General features: G+C 42.2%; 1 protein-coding gene across 1 annotated transcript; it reads right to left on the minus strand.

The window, feature by feature from the left end:
• Nucleotides 1-6025: 6025 nt before the first annotated feature.
• Nucleotides 6026-15847, minus strand: LOC311043245 (extracellular calcium-sensing receptor-like; the record flags this gene model as incomplete). The annotated part of the gene is made up of 8 exons (XM_084054421.1): nucleotides 6026-6939; nucleotides 7024-7147; nucleotides 7621-7848; nucleotides 8310-8585; nucleotides 10596-10817; nucleotides 12787-12922; nucleotides 13317-13447; nucleotides 15758-15847. The coding sequence occupies 8 exons, from the start codon at nucleotides 15845-15847 to the stop codon at nucleotides 6026-6028; spliced, it is 2121 nt and encodes a 706-aa protein (XP_083910547.1).
• Nucleotides 15848-18602: the final 2755 nt, after the last annotated feature.

Genomic DNA, 18602 nt, shown 5'->3' on the forward strand with positions numbered 1-18602 from the left:
TATATACTACATACACATTATTGCTGTACTATATTATACTATCATATATGTCTTACACTATTATATGTGCTACTATTGTTACTGTTACTACCTGCACTGTATCTCTTTCTGTCTCCCCTCTGTCTCTGTATCTCTTTCTGTCTCTCCTCTGTCTCTCTCTCTCTCTCTCTCTCTCTCTCTCTCTCTCTCTCTCTCTCTCTCTGTCTCTCTCTCCTCTTTCCCCCGACACGGTCGAGGCAGAAGGCCGTCACCCTAGAACCTAGGGTCTGCCTGACGTTTCTTCCAGTTAAGAGGGAGTTTTTCGTTGCCACTGTCGCAAACATTGCTTGTTCAGGGTGGGATTGTCGGGTCTCTTCTCTACATGTAAAGTGTCTTGAGACAACTTGTTATGATTTGACACTTTAATAAAATTGAATTGAATTGAATTGAACCTGGCTTTTTAATATATTGTGGAGCCACAGAACACACACAAACACCCGCGCATATACAGATGTAACAGGAGCCGTCCCCCGTCGCCAACACACACGCGCGAGCCGTCGCGAGCACACGCGCACACACACACACGCACACACGCACACACGCACACACACCCACACACACACACACCACGGTACATCCTCATGCGTGCAGAGCCGCACCCCGTCGCGAACACACACACACACACACACACACGACCGTCGCGCGAACACAAATAATGTACATTCTGACATGTGCCTCCCCAACGTGCATGCGCACGTGCGTGTCCGCACATACACGGCTGCGGACCCGAGTTGTGGTGCGCCCCCCCCCACAGACACACACCACGGAGCCGCGACGCAGACAGCAACAGTCAACGCTGTTGTTGTGCTGCGGTGAACGGAACGTAGTGAATGGAATGTGGCCCCCAGTGCGGATGTTGGTGTTGCCATGTTCGCCTATTGTAAGCGGTTTCGGCCGAATATTGGTGGTAGTGTGTTTTTGGCGTTGGTTGTGAAAGTGTGGGGACGCGTTGTGAGCTTGTAGATCTGCTGTTTTCCAAGAGGCAATGTATATGTGTGAAGGAGCTTTGTGTGGGCCTTCTTTTCGTAGACCTTGCTGCTTGTAGGTCGCACTTCGTTTGGGCTTGTTTTCATAGACCTTGCTGCTTGTTTCTTGCGCGAAACGTGACAACACTCTGTGCAGCGCGATCTCCCATTGTTTGACACATAAACGCTATTAATAAGCGGAGATTTGTTGAAATTGAAAAAAGGGCTTCGCAGTTGTGTTCAGATGGTAATGGGCAATAGCTGTGTGCAAAATCAGATCAATTGCTCCAGGCAGTGAGGAGAATGAGCGCACATTTTTGCTCTCAGAGGTTACTAGAATTATGGGAGGATGCATAGGCATGGTCTCATTTTGAAGGTAACACTTTGAAGTAAATCGCTAGCAAAGGGAATCAACTCTATAATATAGATTATTATAGAGTATATGTGCAACCAATCTGGGAACCCATCGCCAAATAAAAAGGAAAAACAGCGCCCTCTGCTGTTTTTTACTCTTTCACTTGGCTCTGGGGGGAGCTAAATGGAGCACCCGTGCGCAAGGAAATCGGGGTTTTTGGTCTGCCCTCAGCGCTCCACTTCCGGTGGTGCGCTTATGTTTTCATTCCCACTAACAATATTTCTACATGGAACACTAACACCACTTCTCCCAGAGAACATGGATCGTTTTGGTTATAAGCCCACTTGTTTCTATGATGAAAGAGCAAGTTAAAATGTGAATATCTTTCCGTGGTTTTGTCTGCTCCGAGGACGCTATTGTTAAATGAGTTTCGGTTTGTTTTCAGTGGGAAGCGAGAGCAGACAGTAAATCCCGCCCACTACATTTGATTGGGTAAAGCGCGGCCTGCTTCCTGATCTGAAGGCACGCCCACTTGTAGGCCAGTGCGTACACGTTATGACGAACCCCCCCGACAGATTCAAGCGGAGAGCAGAATCTGTTCTTGAGTGATTAATGTGCAACTGACATTGAGTAATACAAGTTTGAACTTACTTCCTGGAATAGAAGGTTTTTAATTCTCGCCTAAATATATTCTATAAATACATGCCTGCTATTATCATATATGAGCTGGAAAACACAATGTGGCCACAGTATGAAGCCTTACCTAGCCCATGACCATAAAACATTAGATTCTGTGAAAATAATTTGAAATAAATATATATCGTCGGTGTCCAGCCGGGACCAGCTAACTCCATTTTCAGTTTTTTTTTTTTTTTTTCATAAATCAATGCTATTGAACCCCCTTTACATCTGTGTAAAGTTTTTTGTTATAATAACCTATGAAAAGTATTAAAAAGCGCCTCTGACGAAAACTCCCAACTCCATTGGACTCTCAAACTGTCCGTCAAAAACAAACAACTCCCCCCTCCTCTCATGCTCTCCACTGCTGCATACTATATATACAGGGTTTTTGCCAATTGTCAAATATAAATACTACAGATTTAAAAAAACGTAATTCAGACTTTTTTTTGGACCAATTGTCAGATATAAATTTGGACAGTTTTCACTGTGTAATTTCAGCGTTAAACCAATATGCAGGATGTGACTGAATATCACTCATGTCAGACTGCATTCATGCTTTATCCTCCGCCTTTAGCAGAGACTTTAAGTGAACAGTCATTTGCGTTTTGCGGGGTGTTTTCACCAACCCAGTGACTGGAAGGTTTAGGCAACACACAACACACAACAGTGTAATAATAAAATGTTGATGGATAGGTAAATGCAACTGTGGTTGTTATTGTTAGTGCAGTAGGCTACCGATTTGATAGGCTACAGATTCTATTATTCATGAATGTATCTTTTTTATTGTTTAAGTACAGTATTCAGCTTGATCTATACTTAGTATATGAGGATGGCACACACCATAAATAGCTGATCTCCAAGCTCACAATGCGTTGTGATGTGTTGTGAGCTTTGAGATTCATTGTCAGCTGTTCTTATCAATGATGGACAAAACCTCCTAACTCCACTTGAGCTGGATTTGGGTAAAGTGGTGATAATATAATGACACATGCAAGTATCTGATAATATATAAAGTCACAATACCAAGTTTGATGAGGCAGTATTGCTTTGTTTTAAAAATATAAGGTTTTCTTCATTTTCTGAAAATTTTGTTTTTCATTTCCTGAACAATTACCATTTTGGAGTTAGCTGGTTCCGGCCGGACAGCAGAGATATTAAATCATGTGATATACTATATCTTTAATTAATACATTTTGTTTTGCGGTTTTCAAAATTAGTTCTTCACAGAATCAAATGTGTTATGGTCATGATTCACCAGTAGCCTGGATGGCTTGATTCTACGCTTAAAATAATTGGTATCAATTTTTTGGAAAATGGAAAAATGAATGGCCTTTTTGGGAGTGGAACTACTAAATGGCAGCCACTGCTATGCCCTATAGTTTATGTTGGTTTTGTGATGGAAAAAAGTGGTTTGGACTATATATATCACTTAATCACTCTTCTCTATTTTTTACTTTACTGGAGTATTTCCAATTTTCAGTATTTCTACTTCTACTTCACTACATCTCAGATACAAATATTATATTTTAGTTCCCTACAATTATTTGACAACTTTAGTTACTAGTTACTTTATAGATTCAGCCCTTTTTGGCCATTTGAAAATATCAAATCTACAAGCTCACAATGCTTTGCTATGCGACACATTGTGAGCTTGTAGATATGTTATTTTTCAAAAGATCGATCCATTCAATATCTCATACCCCCAGCCCTCGCTTACTGTGGAATATGAAATCAGGGGAAATTGTGTGTGTGTGTACTCACTCAAACCATTCTCTCACACTGCACAGTCAGTTTTGTTATTAATGTCATACAGTACTGTCCATACCTATTCGGTATATGCGTTGTACTCTGATTTGCTCATTGGTTATTCTAAAAATTGGGATTCAGAACACACGCGTGCGCACGCACGCACACACACACACACACACACACACACACACACACACACACACACACACACACACACACACACACACACACACACACACACACACACACCTGACGTGCGCTCAGTCATTTCATTCTGCATGGCGCAAAGCTTTTTTAATTTTTTTATAAGCAGGCTATTTAGCCTACTATTGACCCCCCCCCCCCTCTCTCTCTCAGAGAGCGCGGGCACCACAACACATATATAAAAAAGAACGAGTGAGTTCATATTTCAAGATTATTTTTGGAGTGGAATGAAGAGATTGGCTACAGAAGATAGCCTATATCCTCAACAAAAACCTGAATTAAATAATAAATGTGTATTGTCTGTTTCCGACACACACACACACACACACACACACACACACACACACACACACACGTACACTTCACCCTGGGTCCCTGACGTGCGCACAGTCATTTCATTCTGCATGGGGCGAAGCCCGTTGATCATTCCATTGTAGATTAATAAGCAGGCTACTATTACTATTGACCCCCCCTCTCTCTCTCCTCGTGTCAAGGACCCCCAAAATTATATGTATTTGGCCGCGGACCCAAGCTTATTCATGCGCTGTTTGATTTTGGCTTGATATCGTTTGATAAAAAGAAAATAAATGCATGACTCATACAGCAAATGAAAATAGACAGAAGCTAGAGCTTCTCCAAGAATATCTGATTTCCTCAAAGCGGGCCGCTGTGATGCGTTGTGAGCTTATAGATCAGCTATTTTTGGGCAGCAAAGTGAAGGTGAAATTACAGAGTTATACAACGCATCTCTGTAACGCATGCATGATGCGTGCTGATCCGAAAGTTACATTTCAACTTATATCATTTTATTGAGTATTAATCAAATCATAATTAATACACAGAACAGAAGTAACATAGACACTTCAGAGATGAGTTCTATGGGTTAAAACTGAATCTCTCCAAATGCTTAGACTTGGAGACATCGAAAATAAAGTAGTGCCAATTGCTTTCGTGAAAGGACAGGCAAGACAAGAACATTAGTAGGATAACCAGTGATAGTTAAGAGCCTGCGCAGGGCAAAATAATTAACACCAGCTGTGAACGCTCGACTTTGATTGTGTGTGTGTGTGTGTGTGTGTGTGTGTGTGTGTGTGTGTGTGTGTGTGTGTGTGTGTGTGTGTGTGTGTGTGTGTGTGTGCGCGTGCATGCGTGCATGCGTGTGTGTCTTTCTGAAATGAAACTGAAAGTAGCTGCTCCAAAAGGAAGGAATGGCAGGCCTAATATATTTTTTTAGGCTATTCAAAATTAGTTTTAATTTCTTGAAATCATATTTAATGCAATAATTCAATTGTATGGCATGCTAATGTTTTAGCAATAAATAAATAAATATGTTTTAAATAACTGTACTGTAAATAACCATATATCTAAATATGGATTATAGTTATGATAGGTTTTGCCATAATCATGTAGCTCTACAACAGAGGCATAGCCATGAAAGCAATGGTACAAAATAATATTTAAAAAAATGTATATATATATTCGGTATTCGATTTTGTCCAATAATTTGATATACTGTAGTTGTAGTTATAGCAGTGACTGAGATGTAGTGGAGTAGAAGTAAAAGTACTGGAAATTGGAAATACTCTAGTAAAGTAAAAAATACCTCAAATCTTTACTGAAGTACAGTACTTGAGTTAAAATGGTTTATTGGGGCTCCTTACAAATTGCATTGTTTGTTTTTAATGTCAATAATTAAAGTAGCTATTCTTCTTAATACATTAAAAAAAAAGTGATATACGTAGTTAGTGGCAGTGTCTGAGACAACGGATGCTAACTGAATGCGTGTGAGCGCGCATGCGCGTCCGCAACTGGTTCCGGCCCACATCAAGTCACCATTTGACCAGTTTGGCCCGGACCCCAAAATGAGTTTGACACCCCTGGTTTAGATCCATATAGGTATAGAAAACTGATTGCTGATAATCGTGTTAGTTGTAAAATGCTGATAATCTTGTTAGTTGTAGATTCAAACAAATCGATATACACATATTGTTATGAAATACAGAGAAATTGTTTTGACATATAATTTCTAATTCTATGTCTTGATGGTGCCTCGGCCCATGATGGACTTCTTAGTGTTTCTCTCAGGTTTCAAAAGCATTATATAACACTTTGGTCCAAACAGTGCCATCAAAAGGCCAAAACTAGACGCTAAAATAGCAAATACCTCCACTACATCTGCATATTTTCCTGGAGAGCTGATATACGCTGGGATGAAGGCTATCCACACGGCACAGAAGATCAACATGCTGAAAGTGATGAACTTTGCTTCATTGAAGTTGTCTGGAAGATTCCTTGCCATGAATGCTAGGACGAAGCTGAAAAGTGCCAGTAAACCAATATAACCTAGTAACACTGCAAAACCAACTGTAGATCCCACTTCACACTCATAGACTATCTTATCACTGTGGTATTGTGTGTTTTTATGAGGAGTTGGTGAGGCAGAAACAAGCCAAGCTGTGCAGATTATTGCCTGGATGAAAGTAAGAGCCAGAACTGTTCCTCTCTGCTGCATAGCACCAAACCACTTCATAATGGCTGCACCCCCAGGCTTGGAGGCCTTGAACACAGCCAGCACCACCATAGTCTTTACCAGGATACAGGAGACACACAGCACAAAGCTGATCCCAAATGCTGCATGCCTCAGCTGACAAGTCCACAGTCTGGGACGGCCAATGAACAGAAGTGAGCACAAAAAACATAGTTTGAGTGACAGCAAAAGTTGGACACTAAGTTCTGAGTTGTTGGCGCGTACCATGGGTGTGTCTCGATGATAGATGAAGATTCCCAGGACAATGGCACAGATAAGTGTGCCAAGCAATGAGATGGTTGTCAAGGAGATACCCAGGGCCTCATGGTAGGAGAGGAACTCCATGCTCTTAGGGACACAGTGGTCACGCTGGGGACTGGACCAGAAGTCCTCTGGACAACTGGTGCACTCTGTAGAATCTACCAACGAGGGCAAGATTAATGGGACAGACAAGCACATTATCATTCTAAACATAACGTACTGTACATAATATGTAAACCTACCAGTCTCATTGCTGACCTCTCCCTCAGAACAAGCAATGCAGTCAAAGCAGCAGACAGGTTCCCCTTTCCTTCTGGCCACACGGGTTCCAGGGGAACAGCTCTCACTACACACTGACCGAGGCGGCTACAGAGGAAATAAATGAATCTCAGTCTAAACTAAATTGCATTCACATCATGAGCTATTTAAGAAAGCCAAAGTAGGTGCTTGGGTGGAGCAGTGGTAAAGTCACTGCCCACCACCACGGAGGTTGTGGGTTCGAATCCACCATGGTGCATCCGGCTTTGTCGAGTGTCTACACGAAAACAATTGGCCCGTGTTCAGGGGAGGGAAGCCAGGCGGGGAGGGTGATATCGGTCATTGCACATACTGTACTCCTTTGGGCTGGGGCGGCACCTGTCAGTGGGGAGTGTTGGGAAGGAGGAGTAGGACAAAGGCTCTACGTCCTCCTGGTGGGGGCTCCTCACTGGCAGGTGAGTCAGTAGGATACGACAGCAGTGACGAAACAGAAATGTGTGTGGGGAGGAATCATTTGGCATAATGACTAAATTGGGGAGAAAGAAATTGGATATTCTAAAAAAAAAGAAAGCCAAAGTAACCTTTGTAGATTCAAAGTTCCAGAAGAGTCTGTATTCATCAAGGATGAGTTCTTCACCTGCGGAGGCTGACTTCTTCACCACCCCTACGTTTTGAACCTTTATACTTCCATCAGGGAGCCACACCCAGTTCATGACATCATAGATTGGTAAAGCATCACCATTCTCATCAAATGATACATGATCACCAAACAATGTGGTGAAGTTGACCTTTTCCAGGTAATGCATGAGCTAGAAATGGTAGGTAAGATTATGAAGATAAAGACACAAAACGAAAATAAACTACTTAATAAAATATGAACAACACTTACATGTGATGGACTTGTATTAACTACAGCCTTGTAGTAACAATCCCACAATCCCACTCAGGAACAAAGTGGGACATTTACTTTCTCCAGAATGAGAAACACAGTGTTCTCTCCCCAGATGCTTCTATTGTATGTAACTATTTTACTGCTCCAAACACTAACTAACTTGTAATAATAACAATAATAACTAGAAAAAGTGCACGGGTCTCCGCCAGGTCACCAACGGTGCCGGAGATTATTGGCTGCTAACGGACGGACAGGACACACGGACGGACGGACGGACAGGGTGCAAAACAGACTCTCTTGCCATGCCTTTCAGCCTGGCGGAGACAATAACAACAACAACAATACAAATAATAATAATGATGATAAGGTTTTGTACACCTGCCATGGCTGTATTGTCTGCAAACTGGCACAGCTGTGTCCAATGAAAGGCCCTCTTCCTGGCACACATTGCAACATGTCATGGAGGGCATGGGCCAGAGCATACACAGCCTTGTATACACTATACTCTATCCTGAGTTCAGACACATCTAGAAAGCTCGTTTCTGCCGTTCCTAGGTCCTCTTGTCCTGTACACACCCTTCCACCAGCATCCACCCACTCTGATGGAAGGGGTGCAAATTGACACTGAAATGTGTGCTCCCAAAACTGTCTCACCTGAAGAAACACAAGATTTATTTTAAACATATATAAATTACCGTATGAATATTTAAAAACAGACATCATTTTGAAATTGCAGCTTAAATTCAAAGTTAAACAAAAGACTCACAATGGTATTTCCATGGTTGTCAAGATTTATTTTTAACAAGAAGTCCTTGAGACCTGGTATCTCTCCATGACGGAGGACAACACCCAGGGTGCCTCTCAGGTACGGCATGAAGTGAGGAGAATGGAGTTTAAGATCATTTGTCCAGGCCACATCTGATATCCACTGCAGACCTGTCACATTCTGCTTTACCACCTGTTGATTGTATATGCTAAAGTTTGATTGGAAACCCAGTCAGATTGAAAAAGGAATGCTCGTTTTCTTCAAGCTCACCTCCCGTGCTGTGTGTGTGTGTGTGTGTGTGTGTGTGTGTGTGTGTGTGTGTGCACCAAATGTCTGAACCTGCGGTTCCTCTCGTACTGAGCGGGATTACTATTGCAACAACAGTTTTACAGTAGGGTAAAACTAACCTGTCTGAATTCTGCTTCACAATGATAGGAAGAGCCGACATCGAAGGATCCTGACATGTGGCTCGGATCCTAGCTTCCTGGGCTTCAGGAGGAAACCTAGTGGAAAGCTAGACAGTCGCTCTCCCGGCTTCGGTGTGTGGTCAGACTGGCCGGACTTAAACGATCTGTGCTGTTGGGCTGATGTTACCTTGAAGTGGGTAGGGTCTAACTGAGGCGATGGCTGTCTCGGAGGACTTTATATCTGACTCCAGTATCTCTGTCAGAGCATCTATGACTGTGTGTGGAACAGAACACCAACTCCCACTGACTAATGCCCGAGGCCGCCTCTTATGGGCACAGCAGCAAAGGCAGCGGCAGCACTAGACGGAGCTGAGGTTGCAAGGGAAGTCTGCATGTCTCCCTGCTGCGGACCATTCTGTCTCTCACTCTGTGTTCAAAAATGTTGCTTTACACGACTGCATTGTTGTCTTTACTCTGAAAGCGAGGTTGCAGGTTTTACCATCTAAACTTAACCTCTCCATCTGGTTTCCAGGCAACCATGCTCCTCACTGTATACATCATGGTCATGAACAAATAGCTGAAACCATGTCCCACATCTTAAATGGGTGCCAAGTAGGCATGACAGAATAGTGGATTTGATATCAAAAGATATCACTTCTATTTTCAGGTCCTCCATCATGCTGTATAAGCATTCTACTGTGAAGCCGAGCATGTTTAACCTGTGTAACGATGATTCTGTGTTCTTTAACATTTCAGCTAACACCCCTGATGTCATTGTTGTTAATGAAAACCATAGGGAGGTGTTCATCCTCGAGGTTGGCTGTACTTTTGATTACAGCTTAGAGGAAGCCTTCCTAACCGAAGTGCTACAATATCATCAGCTAGAGCAGACCATATCTCAGCTAGGCTACAGATGTAAACTTTTGTTTTTTATCTTTGGTAGTCTAGGCCACGTGCACAAGTTGGTTGTGAGGGGCCTCCAAATGGCCGGCCTCTCCAAAAGGAGGACTAAACAATTAGCAAGGTACTGCTCAATATCAGCGATTATAGGAAGCCGCTCAATTTGGAGGAGGCGTTGTTGCCTTTACCCATGATTGTTGTCCGCTGTGTTCGACAAGAATGCCAGCTTTTGTTTTGTATGTAACAATGCTCTGCCTTACATGCACTTTGTAACTGGTTGTTTTCCCTTTATCTGACTGCACTGGCAGTGTTTATGTCCTTTGTACACCTTGTACTTCTGCTTATGTGGACATAAATAAATATTTCAAGTGTGTGTGTGTGTGTGTGTGTGTGTGTGTGTGTGTGTGTGTGTGTGTGTGTGTGTGTGTGTGTGTGTGTGTGTGTGTGTGTGTGTGTGTGTGTGTGTGTACTGCATATACACTTCAATATAACTAATTTCAGATTATGTATAGTCCCTAAATTAACATGCATCATAAAACAAACCTCCTCCATCAGTTTAACTATATATCTCCCAAATGCAAAAGCAACGACCACACGAGCTGTGGATGTCTTCATCACAGTGACAATCCTCTGAAGTTCAGCTGGGTCGTGGTCCCAGGGCAGAACCTCCAAATAAGCCAGACAACCTAAAGCAGACTGGGCCAGCTCAGACTGGAAGATTCGGGCAACATCGTGGCCATAAGCATCGTCACAAAACAGCACTCCTACCCAAGTCCACTCAAACCGCCTCATTAACTTGAGTATAGCTTCCACCTGATTGAATAAAGAATGGAGGAATACAGTAAGTGTTAAAGGAGACATCCGGGCATTTTAAGTGTTATCTTTGATGTGTGGCAAATCACTCACCAACGTAGAAATGCCCATTGAGTTACTCCACAGATCCCCCTGTCGACCCCCACCGTTGGCATAATACGAGGCGCGCGGATAGCCCAAATTCGCCTATTTTAACAAATGCAAAGTCTGTTTTTTTTCTCCAAGCACTCATTGTGGAGTCCCATGATACCCTTACAGGCGCTGAAAGTCCCGACAAGCTAACCGCTAATAACAGAACGAGCTAACGCTCGTTGCTTGTTTCTCTCCGAACCTGGCAACCTGGTGTTGCCAGGCAGAGAGACAAGCAGCCAATAGGCGAATTTGGGCTATCCACGCGCCTCCTATTATGCCAACGGTGGGGGTCGACAGGGGGATCTGTGGAGTAACTCAATGGGCATTTCTACGTTGGTGAGTGATTTGCCACACATCAAAGATAACACTTAAAATGCCCGGATGTCTCCTTTAAGGCTAATTCGCATACAGTGGTGTAAAGTAACTAAGTACATTTACTGAAATACTGTAGTTAAGTACAGTTTTACCTTTCTTGATTATTTACATTATCCTATATTTTATACTTATACTCCACTACATATTTGAAAACTGTATTTACTAGTTAGTTTGCTGATTTAAGTTATTATTACTAAACATACATTAAACAATTTTATCCTTAGGCTATTTGAAAATAGAACACGCATTGTGAGCTTTTAAGAAAAAGTTTGAAAAGTTTTGAAATGTAAAGGATAAAGTTAACTGGACCATTTATAATGACTAGTCTACTTCTACTTTGGTACAGTAAGTATATTTTGAATACTTTCGTATTTTTGCACAAGTAAAATGTTTAAGATTTCAATATGTGAAAATAATTCAGACCTTCAGCTCCAGCAGTACTACTCAACCAAATAAGAGGGGACTTGCAATATCAATTACACTCACGAAAGGGTACTTGTCAAGTGTGTGGAAAATTAACATTACTTGATACCCAATACAACTATTGTCTGTAGCAATTCACCTGGAAAGCATTACTTGGGTTTGTTCGAAAGAAGGATGGGAACTGATTCCGGTCACTCAGACAGGAGCAGGTGGCAAAGTAACCTACCTGAAAATGGCACAAAACATCTGTTCTGTAATATACTACTTTTCTTTTAGAGGGAACACATTTCCATGCAAGCAGAGCATGTGAGCTTATGGGGGAGGAATAAAATAAAATAAAAAACAACTGTGTAATATTTAGCTTCAAATAAGCAGTGGCAGCCTTAGTCATTTGGAATCCCATTTCAGAAACCAACTGGAATAAGTGCCATGGACAGCGACACAAAACATCACGTTTTAACCCCTAATGAATTAATAGACTACACATTTTACTAAGAGACATGTACATTGACTTTACATTAAAGAAAAACTGAAATAATAATAAAAAACCTGCTGGGTAATCACCTGGTAACCCCCACCATCTCTCTCTCTCTCTCTCTCTCTCTCTCTCTCTCTCTCTCTCTCTCTCTCTCTCACTATGTATGTATAGAGCACACAATTTTCCAATGTTATAGTTAACATCCTGAATATCAGACCAAATATTTTACTTCCCACCCAATTGTATTAAAAATGAAACCCGTTATTGACTCGGGCTGTAGAATTCCTTAATATGTTCTATGTGCTTCAAGCTGTAAAAGACCAAATACATTATTTAGAATTTTAAATTGGTAATTAACCAAAATTAAACATACCGTATATAATATAGGACATGATTAAAAAGGGATTCAAATAGGAAACTTACCATGGGCACTCTGTACACCCCTAACATTCTAGAGATCGCGATAGTATTTGTTGAGCCAGTACTACCCACAATTCCTAGCACCGGAGGGGACCCGACACAGCTCTCATCCAATGGAAACCTCTTCTCTCTCCCACTGACCAATGACAATGCTGCACGGAATGCAACTCCAACTGTGGCACAGTTATCATAGATACTATATCCCAGAGTCACATTGGGTAGCAGGCTGGGGTTTCTGTTGATCTCATTAATGGCAAATGCCATGGTCTGGGCACACCTGAACCCAATAATGAAAAATCTAACACACAAAATGTCACTGTAACCTTGGATATCTTTGTAGAAATATACAACATCAACTAATCATGTGCTACTATCTATCAAAACATCTCTGTCGGGTGTAAACCTCATATGTCCAATACTGCTACCTTTCAGGATTCAAATTCAAAAACAGCTAAAGTAGCAGATATACAAGCTCAAAACATGTCGTTTCACACCGCGTTTCGAGCTTGTAGATCTGCAGCTTTTGATTATTTTGTGTGACACTGTAGTGTGATCAAGTAGGGCATTAATTTAGGAAAAAACACAAAAGGTTAGAATATGGAGATGAGGTATCTGCCCGACGGCAACAAAATCAAGTTACCTATTGTCTTGCTTGTATTTGTGACACTCACCTAGAGCAAGTGGGTTTCTGTGGCTTGGAGGTGAAAGACAGCTCGGGGTGGACAGAGGAGATGTGAATATGAAACAAACCTCCCAGAACAAAGTCCCCATCTTTGTAGATTCTGCTGAGATGAAACGGTGCCTGTAACTCACAAGAAGAGGAAGGTGAGGAAGAAAACGCAGAGAATGAAGAGAACAATGACAAGGTCAAGTACAAATATGAAAGCAGGTGTATGTCTAGCGAAGCCCTCATGACTGTCCTCCTCTGTCTAACGCCCCCTTCTCTAAATCCATTGTCCAGTTGTTAAGTTTTATACAGAGTGCTGTGCCATCTCCTGTGCCACCTTATGCCACTACGTGATCTTTCACAACAGCCATCCAGCTGTGCCATCCCCCTGTGCAAACTTATGGCATTAGGTAATCTTTCACAACGCCCATCTGGGCAGACAACGTTATTTCATATCATGTCATCATCTTTTCTAGATAGAGCTGCGATATTGTAATTGTGTGCATTATATTGTGTATTGTTGTTTTCACCACTACACATTTAGTTAGGGAGAAATTGGTGAGTTGTATAATTGGCTTGCCCAGCCCAGACGTCTGTCTTTAATGACACTCCTTTCGTTTTGTGGACCAGCTCAGTGGCCGTGTGGTCAGAGTGTCCAACCTGAGAACGGGAAGTCACGGTTCAATCCCCGCCCAGGTCATACCAAAGACCAGGGGTCTTCAACGTTTTTCAGGCCAAGCACCCCTTATCTGAGAGAGGGATGAAGCAGGGACCCCCAATACATATTGTATAAAATTGTGTTGCAGATTGAACTTGTAGATTTCATAGATAGCTTGTTTGACAGCAAATCATCAGTGTTGTGTATATTAATGTTTTCTTCTTATTTCAGACATTTAACCACTTAAACCCTCAATACTTAGTAACCTTGACCCCTGTACTTGGTCTGCTTCTTTTTCCTTCTACACCGATTTGTTTTTGCCAAAAATCTACAAGCTTGTAGATCTGCTATTTTCGGATAAGGTCCCCCCTGAGTTGGTGGCCCCCCTGTTCTAACTCTGAGGACCCCCAAGGGGTCCACGACCCCCCGTTGAAGACCCCTGCTAAAGACTATATGGTACCCAATGCCAATGCAAAACCCTTGGCACTCAGCATCAAGGGTTGGAATGGAGGTAGGTCCCTGTGACATACTAGCGTCATGTCCAGGGGGTGTACTTGTAAATCATGTGACATGCTAGCGTCATGTCCAGGGGGTGTACTTGTAAATCATGTGACATGCTAGGGTCATGTCCACGACATACAGTGCAACTTTTTGTTGTACTGTATGTCGTTGTGATTTGTGGTGCCCCCTTATGGTAGAAGTGAAAGCTTTTGGAGATCTCTATTCACCTGTTTCCTAGGCTGTGTGTTTTCCACTTCCTGTCGGATTTCATTGGATATCATTAGTAATCTGACCTGTGTGTTTTCCAATTCCTGTCGGATTTCATTGGATATCATTAGTCATCTGACCAGTTTCATTGGATTTCATTGGATCAAATCGACAGGAAGTGGAACACACAGGAAGTGAAAAGCCTAGGAAACAGGTGAATAGAGGCCCCTCAACATGCAATTCCAATAGGCTCTATGCACAGCAGCCATATTGTGAAGACATTCACAGGTGTTACCATTGATACTAATGAAGGCTCTGTTCCATTCTGGTCAAACAGAGTCAGGGTGCTGATATTGTGCATGTTAAGATTTGGGTCCAGGGACCCTCATGGTTCCTTAAGGGGTTTCCAAATGGCCCCTTACGGGTGTGTAACTCTGAGTGTACAAATGGAACCCAATGGACCCGTAAGGGTCCATTGGGTTCCATTTGTACACTCTCAGAGTCATGGGGTCGTGGAAATCTGAGGGTTACATGTCGCCTTTCCGACGTTAACGAACCCTATACCTAACCCTAACCCTAACCGCACGCGGAAGCCACTAGTCGGAGTAGTGAGATGTCGGAATGGAAGGCGGTTACCAAATCTGAGAACCACTCTGTGCTACACAAAATGGAACAGAGACTTCATTAGTATCATTGGTAACACCTGTGAAGGAAGTGAAAATATGGCTGCTGTGCATAGAGCCAATTTGGGTTGATTAGATTTTTGTATGTTGTGTTACATTTACGTTTACCACCAATTACTGGCAATCAGCATGGAATATCAATGATGGTCATTGGTCATTGTCACATGACTCACAAGGCACTTTTTCATTTTCTTTTTACCTATTTTGGTGGGGAAAAAACTGTAACTTCAACCAACTGTGACATTTGACAATATTGTTTCTCACTTAAAACCTAAAATCTTGTCCTACTGATATTGCCCCGCCACGCCTTTTCAAGGAAGTCTGGCAGACTGTTGGACCAAACGTCCAACTGATTAACACATTCCATGCCAGAGGCTAATCTCATAAATTACTTACCAGTGCCAGCATTTTATTGTTGTTTTTACCCGCTTGCAGAGCTGCGGGTCTATTTACAGACTGACCTACTAGTCGACAGATTTCCGACATGTATTCGACAGATTTTTTGCGTGATTGGCTGTCGCTTAAGCTATGGGACTAGACACGCCTCTCTCAGTGGATTCTGAGCGCTAGCCGAATTTGGCTAATAGTTAGCTTGTATGATGTTACTAACTAACTGTTTTTAGCCAAACGCGGTCTCCATTAGTTATCGACGCAAGTTGCGTTATTAATCCCGTAATTTTCATGTATTGTACATCCCAAAATAAAATGTATTAACCATGTTATGGGGCTGTAATGACTTCATATTTTCGCAACATAAAGTCCTTTACACGGGCCTTGCAAAAGAGGATCGCTTCCGCATTTTCTTCTTCGTTGGTCCAAATAATGATACGGTTGCCAGATTTTTGAGAGAGAAATAAGCAACCAGGTCAATGAAAACAAGCCCAAAGATTTGGGGTGCTCCTTCCATTCCGACATCTCACCACTCGATTAAAGACCACTTTTACATTTTGTGCTGCAGATTGGGGCAAAAAAAGCCTGCCGCAAGCGGGGATATTATGACTTTATGTCATTTCTTGTTTTGTTTTTATCATGTCGCCATAGACCTCGTTAAAATCCTTAAGATTGAGCTCTAACCTGTTTGTAAACATCGCGGAGATGTGACTGCTTCGACCAGTGAAAACCACACGTGTGTCAAACGGAATCGCCATGTTGTAGTTAGAACGGTTTATGTTAAACAGTGATCAGCGAGGAGAAAAACTACAAAGAGAAAATGGCGTTTCAGTTTCGTCATTAGAACGGAGGCCGACGGGATCGGCAAAACCGGATCCTGGATAATTCCGTTTCTCGAAAATTGAAAAAAGTGCAATGTGAACTTTTTTTTGAAAAAAAGAAAAACACACCACTTCGCGTAGGTCTACGCGACTGGCACGTGGCGGCTTTAAATAGGTTCGCGTAGGTCTACACGACTGGCAGTTAATGTGTTAATCATACTCTTGCTTCAGGTGTAGTTCTAACTTATTTGAAACATGCAGTGTAGTGCGGGCCACTAAGTCCATTTTTATGTTACAATAGTTCAGTTTGTGATACAAGCGCCAAATTTGGCATGAACAATGCCTAGGACCTACTTTTGCAGAAAAGCCCGTTAGCCACGCAACAAAAAAACAATATGGCTGCCATTTTCCAAAATGGCTGCTGGCGAAAGACATTTTATGTGTATTTTGACCTGGATTGTGATTGGATTTTGATTATATTGGTATTAACATATAGTTTTGACTCCCCCCGCCCCCTCCCCCCGTTAGCTACGCGAAAAAAAACAATATGGCTGCCATTTTCCAAAATGGCTTAAGGCAAAAGGCATTTTATGTGTATTTTGACCTGGATTGTGATTGGATTATCCAATTTTGATTATTTTGGCATCAGAATATAGTTTTGACTCCCCCCCGCCCCCTCCCCCCGTTAGCCACGCAAAAAAAAAAACAATATGGCAGCCACTTTCCAAAATGGCTGCTGGGGAAAGACATTTTATGTGTATTTTGACCTGGATTGTGATTGGATTTTGATTATTTTGGTATCAACATATGAGTCCCCCCCCCCCCCCCCCCAATGTCTGGATCACAAATTGTTCTAATCGTCACATTTGCAGGCACTCAGCTGTGTGCACTGAACGCCAAAGCGTTAGCACTTGCATCTACCACGACGTTCAGTCTTGCACCGGCTTTTGTCAGTTGTTCACAAATCTGGGCAATTGTAGAGTGTCATCCACGCTACTTGCCAAATGTCATCTTCTGCTCGCCATCCCCAGCTGGCAGGGCTCTCTGTATGACATTTGACATACAGTTACCTGGCTTCAGACAGGGGCAACTTGATAAGTGGCATGCTTCACATGATGTGCAAGAGATGCCCTTGTAGGTGGAATGGCATCATAGGACCTCTGCTTCCATGCAAACAGGTAAAATCTTGCATCATCAACCCCATCACCAGTGCTGTTCTTGTCATGCACTGTTACTGGTGGGTATTGACTGAGCTTCTGGAAGACATGAGACACTTCAGGCCACACTTAGCCTACCGGGTTTCTGTCTTTTTGCCTTTTCCCACGAAAGGTTGACACGACATCACATCCAGTGAAAGTGTGAAAGAAAGGATGCCAATGGATTTTTCAGGGCCTAGATTCTTCACTAAATCGTGAACTGGTAACCAACAACAATACAATACAGTACAGTACAGTGCTGTTCAATAACAATACAGTACAGCACTGTGCTGTGCTGTACAATAGCAAAACAGTATAGTACTGTGCTGTACAATAACAGAACAGTACAGTAGAGTAAAGTACAGTGCTGTACAATAACAGTACAGTACTGTTTTGTAATGTGTTTGTTTGTCCTGTTTTAAGTGGTTACTTAGTTTTTACTTTACTGTTGTGTTCGTTTTATTTTGTTGTAACGTTTCCTGTCTTGTCTCATTACCTTGTGATTAGTTTTATTTCTCCACCTGTGTCCCGTTAGTCCCTTAGCTCAATGGTGCGCATTCTGCGCAACCTTTTTACAGTACACCCTCAGAAAACATTTGGATTATCCAATCACAATACAGGTAAAAAAAACACATAAAATGTCTTTCGCCAGCAGCCATTTTGGAAAATCGCAGTCATATATTTTTTTTTTGCATGGCTAACGGGGGGAGGGGGTGGGGGGGAGTCAAAACTATGTTCTGATGCCAAAATAATTAAAATTGGATTATCCAATCACAATCCAGGTCAAAAACCACATAGCATGTCTTTCGCCGGCAGCCATTTTGGAAAATGGCA

The sequence above is a fragment of the Gymnoscopelus microlampas genome, assembly GCF_963454915.1.
Source record: "Gymnoscopelus microlampas genome assembly, chromosome: 4".
NCBI classification, from domain to species: Eukaryota; Metazoa; Chordata; class Actinopteri; order Myctophiformes; family Myctophidae; genus Gymnoscopelus; species Gymnoscopelus microlampas.